We start from the raw sequence: 12,237 nt of genomic DNA on the forward strand, positions 1-12,237 counted from the left end.
GCTTATTTCGGATTTTATGATCGTTTTGGTTATGCAAAACCTTGACCCCTTTGTGGGGGAGGTACGAGAAGGAATGGTCCGATCTCTACCATCTTTATAAAAGATCTTGTGTTGATCGAAATATTGAGATGTACCAAGTCTGGAATGGAATCGGACGTTAATTTCGCTTCTTATGAGTTTCATGGATAATCAAAATGTTTACCCTTTGTGGGAGAGTTACCAGAAGGAGTAAACCGGTATATATTCCATATTCACAGTAGACTTTGTGTTTGTAGAAATAATGGGATGTGTGAATCATAAAGAGAACTTGATGCTTATTTCGGATTTTTTAAACGTTTTGGTTATTCAAAATTTTGACCCTTTGTGGGATAGGTACTAGAAGGAACGGTCCGATCTCTACCGTTTTTATAACAGATCCTTCGTTGATAGAAATATGCAGATATGCCGATTCCAAATGGAATCGAATGTTAATATCGCGTTTTATGAGCTTCATGAATATTCAAAATGTGGAGGAGGCACCAGAAGGATTGGACCAATGTATTCCACCTTTACACCAGACCTTGGGTTAATAAAATGTCTGAGATGTGTGAAATTCGAAGACGATCGGACTCTATATACAATATACATCTCTCCATTGTAGGCGCTAACATAGATCCAAATTTAGTACATTTCGAACAATTATAGTACGCATTTGCAGAAACAACCATCCAAACTCAACACCAGACACCCAACTGATATCTTAATAAAAATTTTGCAATTCCAACTCTATACTTTAACTCTATACTAAATTTAGTACCATTTTGTACTATTCTAACAAAACAATGTCCATATCTCAACCTCAGATACCATCAGTGAGCTTAATAGCAAATTTCAGGATTTTTGATCTTTAATTAACAAATTTGTACCATTTAGTACAATTTATGTACACATTTCCGAAACCACCTCCATATCTTAACCACCAACACCAACAGTGACTTCTATATCATATTTCAGGATTTCAGCTATATTACTTCACCCAATTTGGTACCACTTAGTACTTTTCAAAACCATCTACAAATCTCAATTTCAGATACTAACAGAGACATGACTATCATATTTGAAAATTCCAGTACAATCCCTTCACCCAATGCAACATTTAGTACCGTATAGTACTTTTCGTACAAATATAGGACGCATTTCCAAAACCTCCTCCATATCTTAACCACAGACACCATCTAAACATCAAATTTATGATTTTTTCTCTATCCCTTTGTCAAATACCAAGTTTAGAACCATTCAGTACTTTTCGTATAACTATTGTACACTTTTCTGAAACCACCTCCATATGTCCAGGCTGAACATGAACAGTGACTCTAATGCCAAATTTCAGATTTTAAGCACTATCTGTTCGGCCAATACCAAATTGTGCCAAATATAATACTATTTAGTACTTTTCGTACACTTGTAGAACACATTTCCAAAACCACCTCTTTATCACAAACCTATCATTAACAGAGACCCCAAGACAAAATTTTCAAAATTCATTCTAAACCAAAAAATTTCAAATTTTGTACCATTTAGTACACTTAGTTCGCATTTCCAAAACCACCTTCATATATCAAACTTAGTTGCCAACCTTGATTCTCATAACAAATTTCAAGTTTTTACCTCCATCCGTTCTCATAACCAAATGGTACCAAATGTAGTACATCCATCGCACTCCATCAATGACCTTCATTCTAAATTTAAGAGTTTCTACCTGTTCTTCAAATATAAAGGGAACGGTTTTTAGTACTTTTGGCATCGTTCTAGTACGAATTTTCAAAAATCCAGCATTATCTGACACAGTCGGACCATGAGTGACTTGCACCCCAACTTTCAAGATTCTAGCTTTAGACGTTTGCATGTTTCATTATTTTAAAATATTTATTATTTGTTTCGGTTTTTTACAGATTTAATGCTTCCACACTAAAGTAATCGCATTGAAGAAACGACAACTTATCTCAAAACGTTTAAGGCCGCTCCATCCATTCCTTCACTATGCCTTCAGCGACTTCAACTCGAACCCGCAATGAACAAAGTCTTTGTGGTTTGGCAAAATGGCATCCCGCCTGGATGCAGAAATATGCTACGCCCAAAATGTTTATGGCTGTTTATGGTCTGATGGGTACCATACAGGCCATGTCCTATATGTATTTCGTAGTAACGCTGACGACAATCGAGAAGCGTTTTAAAATACCCAGTCAGACAACAGGTGAGTGAAGGATTTTTGGAACAACAACAATAATAGTAATAATAATAATAATAATAATAAGAATAATACAGGGAGAGATGAAAAAACTGCAGCCAACTTCAGACTGCTGTCATTTATAAGCCACTCGTCCAACAGCTGTTAAAATTATTCCAGAGACAACTTATTATATTGTTTCCAAGCGTACAAAAGCATTTTGGTGAGAATTTTCCAGAAAAAAGTTATTCGTGATGGAATTCAAGCGCGATAGTGTGATTTCTTTATATTTGGCTGGAAAACCACAAGTGGCTATCGTTAGGCAAGCACCCCAGCATTTAAATGTGAATAAATCTGTTGTGGCTCGTACCATAGCTCGTTACTCGGTCGGTGATACTGGTAGCGTAGCCCGACGTCAAGAAAGTGGACAGAAGAAAACAGCAACATCAGCAGAAATGGTTCGAAAAGTAAAAAAGCGCGACTTGATCGAAACCCGCGTTGAAGTGGCCGAAAAATGGCTCGTGAGCTGAACACATATCGCAATATTCCATTCGGCAAATATTCAAAAATGAGCTCGGGGTAAGGCTATTGAAATTCCAAAAAGTGCAGGAACTTACACCGCAACAGAAAAAACCAGTAAGGAAAGCTCAAAAGTCGGGCGGGGCCGACTATATGATACCCTACACCACTATGCATATTTAGTAGAGCTCTCGTAAAAAGGTTTATACAGGGCATTTCAGAGCTCTATGAGATATTTGATACAAAATCAAAATCTATCTAATTCTATCGTGCATTTTACGAACTATAACTATCTGTGAACCGGGTTTCTCCAAATTTGACGTATTAGCTTCTAGACTGAATTCGGTCTTATGTACGAAAATTCAGGTGATTTGGGCTGATATTGACCATTTAGTGCACATTTAACCCGAAAACGGATGAAGATATACATGGGAGCTATGTCCAAATCTGAACCGATTTCGATAAAATTTAAAACAGCTATTCATGTGCTCCATCTAATACCTGGTACCAAATATCACGGTTGTGGAGTGAATATTACGAATGTAAAGGTCTAAAACACTAAATCAGATGAAACATATATATGGTTGCTATATCTAAATCTGAACCGATTTTCACTAAATTTGATATACTTGCTTCTAGGCTGAATTTGGTCCGATGTACTAAAATTCAGTCCATTTGGACTTATATCGGCCATTTGGTGCACAATTAACCCGAAATCGGATGAAGATATATATGGGAGCTATATCCAAATCTGAACCGATTTCGATAAAATTACAAACAGCTATTTCTGGGCTGTATCTTATATCTGGTACCAAATATCATTCTTGTGGAGTGCATATTACGAATGTGAGAGGCTTAAACACCAAATCGGATAAAACATATATATGGGAGCTATAGCTGTCTCTGAACCGATTTTCTCCAAATTTGTTGTATTTGCTTTAAGGCTAATCTCGGTCACATATGCCAAAATTCGGGCCATTTGGGCTGATATTGGCCATTTGGTGGTCAATTAACCCGAAATCGGATGAAGATATATATGGGAGCTATATCCAAATCTGAACCGATTTCGATAAAATTTAAAACAGCTATTTCTGTGCTCCATCTAATACCTGGTACCAAATATCACGGTTGTGGAGTGCATAGTAGGAATGTGAGGGACTTCAAGATCAAATCGGATGAAAGATATATATGGGAGCTATAGCTATATCTGAACCGATTTTCTCCAAATTTGATATACTTGCTTCTAGGCCGAACTCGGTTGGGTGTGTCAAAATTCAGGTAATTTGGACTGATAGTGGACATTTGGTGCACATTTAACCCGAAATCGGATGAAGATATATATGGGAGCTATATCTAAATTTGATCCGATTCTCACCAAATTCAATAGGGTTCGTCCTTGGGCCAAAAAAATATTGTTTGGAAAATTTCATCTCAATCGGATTATAAATGCGACCTGCATTTTGTTCACAAGAATACATGGACAGACGGACCGACGGACCGACGGACGGACGGACGGACGGACGGACAGACGGACTGACATGCATAAATCGACTCAGAAAGTGATTCTATGAAGGTTCTCAAAAGTAACTATGGGTCTATCTCGTTTCCTTCTCCATGTTACAAACAAATGCACAAAGACATAATACCCTTACCACTATGTGGTGTAGGGTATAAAAATGGACTCAAAAGAGCTAAAGCGTTTCTTCGCTTGGCCGAAAGTGGTGAACTGCCGCATTTAGTTTTCCCCGCTCCGATGAGAAAACATTCGTTATCCGGCAATTTGTAAACAAAAAATAATAAAATCCATTAAAAATTCTGTTAAAATCTTTAAAATATCTAATATCGGAAGGTGCTTTATGGAGGGATATACGATATTGTGGACCTATATAGACAATTACTTTTTAGGGGTTAAAGTGCTCACAAAGAACTCCTTGTGTGGATTTTCAGACAATACCATAGGAAAATATGGCTAAAATCATCAAAACACCGAATATCGGGTGTACCGTTATATGGGGGCCATACGATATCGTGGACCTATAAGAAATTCTCTTCCGAGGTATAAATTACCCACAAGGTACTCCTTGTGTGGATTTTCAGACAATTCCGTTGAAAAATGTGGCTAAAATCATCAAAACACGTTTTGACTTTGTTGCAGTTTTTTATCTTACCCTGTAATAACGATAATATATATAATATATATAATATTAATAATACTATTTTTAAAAAGCCCATAAGTAACCTCAGAAAGGTCCTCTCTGCTACTTCTCTAGTTATTTATCTTTTTTCACTTTAATAATGGCCTTTTTAATTGAAGATTGTTTTCTCTCTTTCTCTCTCTCTATCTCTCCCTCTCTCAGGCATCATACTCAGCGGCAATGAGATATCTCAAATATTATTATCTCTGATACTCTCGTACATTGGTGGCCAGAGGAATCGACCGCGCTGGATAGCCTATGGCATTGTATTCTGTGGCATATCCTGTTATATTTTGGCATTGCCACACTTCATTTACGGAGCGGGTCAGGATATTCTGCAGTTCACCAAGGAGTACTATGATGTGGAGGGTGATAATGTTACAAGTACCATGTCATTGGTTGTAGGTGAACAAAATGCATTTTTTTATTTTGAATATTATCAAAAATTCTTTTCAACACCAGGGATGGGAAATCTAAATTTCGAAGAGGAATATATTTTAATAATATTTAGAAATAGAAAACTCAAATGTGGGCCCCTTAAAGAGGCTGTATTTCAAATGCAAAAAAAAACATAATATTATTATTCCTGACTTATGGGACTAATACCCTTTCCAGAGATGGGAAGTTTAATATTTAAAAATCGTCTAAATTGTACTTTAATAATGACTTATTTAGATCTTCCATCCCTGCTTTCTGGCTATTACTTTTCAATTCATAAATACCTGCATATGGGTTTTAAGGCTTAATATCATCTTCATTTCCAGAATGCCACCATTAAAAATTCTCAACAATTGTGTGGGATTCTGAAAACCCCTCAAGAATGTGAATCGTTGTTATCCATCCTACCCTTAGTCTTGATTTTCCTCTCCCAATTTGTACTGGGTATTGGTAATACGCTCTACTATTCATTGGGTCAATCGTATTTGGATGACAACACGAAGAAGACAAATACCCCACTAATGCTTTCGGTGGCCTTCTCGCTGCGTTTGGTTGGACCCATTGTGGGCTTCTTTTTGGGTGAGATTGAACAAAAATAAATAAATTCCAAAATCTGATTTTAATATTTTTATTTATTTTCCCCACTTTCTTGTAGGTTATGTTTCGTTGAACATGTTCATTGACCCGTCGAAAACTCCTCTCATTGATAACAAGGATCCCCGCTGGTTAGGCGCCTGGTGGTTTGGTTGGATGATATTGGGCACCCTCATGATTGTATTTTCCGGTTTGATAGGTCTTTTTCCCAAAGAACTGCCAAAGAAAACTCCAGTACTGCGTAACTCTCATGTCCCGCATGTCTTGAGACATGAAGAATTGAAAATGGATGAATGTTTGCCACTGGGTAGGAGTTTTTCATCGAATGCCACGCTGGATGCACCGGTTGTGGATAAACCAGATTTTCCACAACTTAAAGGTAGGATTTTTTATCAAATGACATTTATAGAGGGTGATGCAGATTTTCATGCATATATTTTTAAAAGAAGATCAATCGTCGTACAGAGATTTGCATCAATCTGCACATAGAAGTTTGTATCGATCTCCTCCCCCGACCTCCTCAAAAAGTAAATCGGGTTTTATATGGAGTGTGTAGATTTTATAAGAACATCATATAGCAGACCGTATCCATCTTTACATAGAGAATTGTATTGATCTTTATAAAGAGGATCGTATCAGTCTTCATATTCAAGATGGTAGTAAGAATAGTATCTATCTTCATATAATCTATCTTTTTTAGAAGAACGGATTAAGGATAAAGATGTATTATTGGAGAAATATTTCTGGGCTGTATCTGATATCTGGTATCAAATATCTTTCCTGTGGAGTGCATATTACGCATGTGAGGGATTTAAAATCCTAAATCGGATGAAACATACATATGGGAACTATAGCTATATCTGAACCGATTTTCAACAATTCTAGACTGAATTCGGTCCGATATGCCAAAATGCAGGTCATTTGGACTGATATTGGCCATTTGCTGCACAATTAACCCGAAATCGGAAGAAGATATATATTGGAGCTCTATCCAAATCTGAACCGATCTTGATAAAATTTGGCAGAGGTATTTTTGTATCTGATATCTGGTACCAAATATCATTGTTGTCGAATGCATATTACGAATGTGAGGAACTTAAACACCAAATCGGATGAAACATATATATGGGAGCTATAGTTATATCTGAACCGATTTTCACCAAATTTGATGTACTAGATTCTAGACTGAATTCGGTCCAATGTGCCAAAATGCAGGTCATTTTGACTAATATTGGCCATTTGGTGCCCAATTAACCCGAAATCGTTTGAAGATATATATGGGAGCTATATCTAAATTTGAACCGATTCTCACCAATTTCAATAGGGTTCATCCTTGGGCCAAATAAATATTGTTTGGAAAATTTCATCTGAATCGGATAATAAATGCGATCTGCATTTTGTTCACAAACATACATGGACCGACGGACGAAAAGACGGACTGACATTCATAAATCGACTCAGAAAGTGATTCTATGAAGATCCTCAAAAGGAACTATGGGTCTATATCGCTTCCTTCTCCTCAAATGCACAAAAACATAATACCCTTACCATGTAGGGGAAGTTTGCGAACTATACTAAATGGTAATATACTTGGAATTTGGAACAGGTTGCTTTAGAGTAAACGAATGAAGCTGCAATTTTGAAATTTTGTACTGGCTGGTGGTAGGTTAGTGATAGAGGGTTGGTTTTGGAAATGTGTACTACAAGTGCACGAAAAGTACCAAATAGTACTATATTTGGTGCAATTTGGTATTGGGTCAACAGATAGTGCTTGAAATCTCAAATTTGGTATTGGGATCGTTGTTCATGTGTGGCCTGGATATGTAGAGTAGGTTTCCGAAATGTGTATTAAAATCGTAGGAAAAGTACTAAATAGTACCATATTTGGTATGGGGTAAAGGGTTAGATTCTGAAATTTAATGATTAGATTACTGATTTAAGATTTGGCGGTGGTTTGTAAATGTGTCCTATATTTGTACGAAAAGTACTAAATGGTACTAAATTTGGCATTGGGTAGGAGGTCTCTGTTGGTGTCTGGAATAAAGATATGGAGGTGGTTTTGAACATGTACGCTAAAATAAAACGAAAAGTACTAAATAGTACTAAATTTGATATTGGGTGAAGAAATAGAGCTGAAATCCTGAAATTTGATATGGATGTCACTATTAGCGTCTGTGGTTGAGAGAAAAAGGGGGTTGAGGTCATTTTGGACATGCGTAGTATAACTTGGTACTTGGTATTGAGTCTTAGGATAAAACTGGAATGGTACTACATTTGTCGTTGAATGAATGGATAGAGCTTGTATCCTGAAATTTGATATTAAGGTCATACATACAATATACATAGCACAATTCTACACTCTCACAGTAATCCTAATTCCAAAGTTTGACACTGCTTCCTTGTCGGTTCACCTAAATCCAAATTGTGCCAAATTTAGTACATTTTAGTACATATAAGTCGAAATTTCCAAAACTACCTTCATAACCCAATCCTATACTCCCACAGTAATCTTATTTCAAATTTTTCAGATACCAGCTCTATTGATTAACCCATATTCAAATAGTACTAAATTTAGTACCACTTAGTACACTTAAGTATTATTTGACGTAGAGCAGAGTAATTTGTATTGTGTCTAGGATGGTTGGTATTGAAAATGAGATATATCGGTCCACGTTTTGGTATAGCCCCCATATAAAGGTACCTCCCGGTATTCGGTATTTTAATTTTTTTTGCCACATTTTTTTACGGATTTGTCTAAAAATTAGTATAAGTTGGTCATATTGGGTTCCAGCACCGGTGGCGAAACATTGCATGTGTAGGTCCACGATTTGGTGTAGCCCCCATATAACGGTACCTCCCGATATTCGGCATTGTAATGGTTTTTGCCACATTTCTGTTAATGTTTCCTTTACCCTAAGGTGAAGGGTATTAAAAGTTTGGCCCGGCCGAACTTAATGTTTTTTTACTTGTCTAGAATTTCAGGATACAAATTCTATCGGTTCACCAAAAATTTATTTTGTACCAAATTAAGTACCATTTAGTACACATTAGTACAAATTTCCAAAACTTCCTATATACCTCAGACCTACAGTGCAATAGTAATCTTCTTTCCAAATTTCAGGATCAGTTCACCCAAATCCAAATTCTACCAAATTTAGTACCACTTAGTACCGTTCCGTCACATAAGTACAAATTTTGAATATTACCTCCATACCCCAATCCTACACTCCGCCAGTAATGTTAATATCAAATTTAAGGATTCCAGCTCCATCCGTTGCTCCAAATTCAAAGTGTACTAAATTTAGTACTATTAAGTACTTTTCATATTAATAAGTACCCACTTCCAAAAATACCTGCTTACATCGACCCTACCCCTCAACCTTCAAACCCATTCCAAATTTCAAGTTTTTAGCTCTAACGGTTTAAATAATACGAAATCGTACCAAAAAATAGTACATTTTAGTACTTGTCGTACTCTTATGGTGCGAATTTCCAAAATCCCTTTGGTACATCCATCACTCACTTCATTAGTGACCCTTATACCAAATTTAAGATTTCTAGCTTTACTGGCTCGTCAAATACAAAGGGTATCATATTTAGTACTTTTTAGGACTTCTCGTACCGTTCTAGTAAGAATTTCCAAAAGCCCTGCCTTATCTGACCCCTTCGGATCAAGAGTGACCCTCACCCAAAATTTCAAAATTCTAACTTTTTTAAGTAGTCGCAGGTCTTCCAATAATGGAAGGCCTTTTAAGTGCTATGCATCTCTACAACCTTCTTTCGAATTCTGCTTGTATATAACCTTTAGAGGAGAACTTCTATAAAAATCCTTATTTATTTGTACGGATCTTCATAGAATATTCTTTTAATATCCAATATTTTCCCTTTTCAGACTTCCCGCGAGCCCTTATGCGCCTGCTACGCAACAAATTGCTGATCTTCAACATCACCTCGGGTATCTTCTATATTTTGGGTGCCTCGGCGATTATGACATTTTTGACCAAATACATGGAAGTACAATTCCATAGAAGTTCCCAAAGTGCCACAATTGTTGTGGGTCCCATCTCCATTCTTGGTATGGTTGTGGGCTTGGTAGGATCCGGTTTAATATTAACCAAAAAGAAACCGGCACCCAGTAAGGTGCTAATGTGGAATGTCATTGTGGGATTTGTTTTCATACTGGGACAAATTGGTTATATGTTTCTGTATTGCAGTGATTCGGTGGTATTGGATCAGAATGGAAAGTGAGTTGTCTGGGTCAATTAATTTCCCTCTTTTCTAAAAAATATTCCATTCTTAGGTTGAACTTGTCTTCCTCGTGTAATGCAAATTGCGGCTGTGAAAATGTTCCATATTCTCCCATTTGTCACGAGGAAACGGAAACGACATTTTTCTCACCCTGTCATGCTGGCTGTCAATCATGGAATTCAGATCTCAAGGTAAACTTGAATTTTCAAAATTTAAAAAATGTCCTCATCCCTGATCTCTAAATACAAAATCTCATTTCCAGTACTACTCAAATTGTTCCTGTATATCCTATGGAGGCTATAATACCACGACGACAACATCTGCATGGCCAACTACCATCCCAACAACAACGTCAACTCCTTTTATGAAATCCTCAACCCTCAATTCCGATTTGCTACAACCTCTCATAACCAATTCCATCCTCACAACCACAACAACATTACGCCCATCAAGTGCAAGAACACTTCCAGCAGATACAACAACATATTTTGATGATACCACCTTCGACGACTTTAGCCCAGCAACCCCTACTATAACAACAACAACAGTTTCAGACAACCTTGCAAGTCGAGCCCGTCGTTCCTTGGAGAGTTTGAAAGAGAACATATTAAAACCTGGTGTCTGTCTGAAAGGTTGCACCAAAGCCTTTTGGACATTTACCATTGTTTCAATGATTTTGAATTGGTTCGGTTCCTCTGGTCGTATTGGCAACATTTTGGTTAACTATCGTGCCGTCTCCACCGAAGATAAGTCATTTGCCCAAGGCCTAATGCTAATGATGATTAGTTTGTTCGGTCTAATACCGGGACCCATTATATTTGGACGTATCATCGATTCGACATGTTTGAAATGGACTCGAACATGTACGGGCAATGGCAATTGTCAGCTATACGATCAGGATGCGTTTCGTGTCAATATCAATGCCGTGGCGTGTTGTAAGTTATTCAAACATTTTTTTTGATTGTCCTTCGTCAACTTTTTTGTTCCTCTCTTCCAGGTTTCACAGCCATTGGTGTATTCTTTGATGTGCTCGTTTGGTATCATGGCCGCCACTTAGACTTGTATGGCGAACGCGAAGCTGAACGTTCAGAGGAACTTCAACGTAAAAATAGACCCATCACACCCCTATTGTCCAGGAAATAATATTTGTAAATAGAATGCAATGCCATGCATTTGTTGCAGTTTTATTTTTTTTGTACGAATTTGTATTTATATTTTTATTTATATAAGAAATATATAGATTTTATAATAATAAACAAATGTGTAGTTAATTTCCGGAGAGTTCAAGGTATAAACTTTATAAATTTTTTATAATTTCCTGAAAATTATTTCACCTGCTTCTGGCACTGCTTCTAATTTCGTTTAGAACTTATAGTATCTTCCACCAAAAATAAATTCTTGGAAAGTACCAGCACGTATTTTCAATATTCCATTGAGCTCTAATTAATACTTCAAATAACAGTAAAATGACATCAACAAATGGACCTTAACATATGGCTTTTGAAGGGGAGATTAAGGCCGCAACTTTTGGTTAATAATATATTCAAAATACTGAATATCGGGGGCAATCGTTTTATACAGGTTGAGGTAAAAAAAAAACTGCAACGAAATCTAATGCCATAATTTTCACATTTTTTTTAAATTTTATTGAATGAAAGCAAATAAGTCGGAAATAGCATCAATTTTTTGAACAAGTTTAGATTTGTTCGAATTGGTCACCTTTGGCACGTATTATGGCCTTTAAACGGACAATTAAACCGTCACACGCTGCCCCAATGTTGCTCTGCGGTATTTTGGCCCATTCCCGGCGAAGCGATTGCTTGAGGTAATCGACATTTTGGTATTTTTTCGTGCCAACCTTGCTTTCCAAAATACTCTAGACACACTAGGCCAACGGATTGATATCTGGAGATTTTGGTGGACATTGTGAGCTGGAAATGAAGCGAGGAACCTCATTTTATAACCATTCTTGGGTGGCGCGTGCTGAGTCCTTTTGGAATGTTCCAGGTTTGCGGCCAAAATGTTTGCGTGGCCAAG

General features: G+C 36.9%; 1 protein-coding gene across 1 annotated transcript; it reads left to right on the top strand.

Moving 5' to 3' along the window:
• The first annotated feature begins 1,935 nt into the window (after window positions 1-1,935).
• LOC131800546 (solute carrier organic anion transporter family member 74D-like) lies at window positions 1,936-11,424 on the top strand. The gene is made up of 8 exons (XM_059124273.1): window positions 1,936-2,233; window positions 5,083-5,321; window positions 5,685-5,937; window positions 6,014-6,331; window positions 9,845-10,196; window positions 10,253-10,391; window positions 10,463-11,135; window positions 11,198-11,424. Exons 1-8 carry the CDS (start codon window positions 2,020-2,022, stop codon window positions 11,341-11,343), a joined length of 2,334 nt encoding a protein of 777 aa, XP_058980256.1. The 5' UTR covers window positions 1,936-2,019; the 3' UTR covers window positions 11,344-11,424.
• Window positions 11,425-12,237: the final 813 nt, after the last annotated feature.

The sequence above is a fragment of the Musca domestica genome, unplaced genomic scaffold, assembly GCF_030504385.1.
Source record: "Musca domestica strain aabys unplaced genomic scaffold, Musca_domestica.polishedcontigs.V.1.1 272, whole genome shotgun sequence".
NCBI classification, from domain to species: domain Eukaryota; kingdom Metazoa; phylum Arthropoda; class Insecta; order Diptera; family Muscidae; genus Musca; species Musca domestica.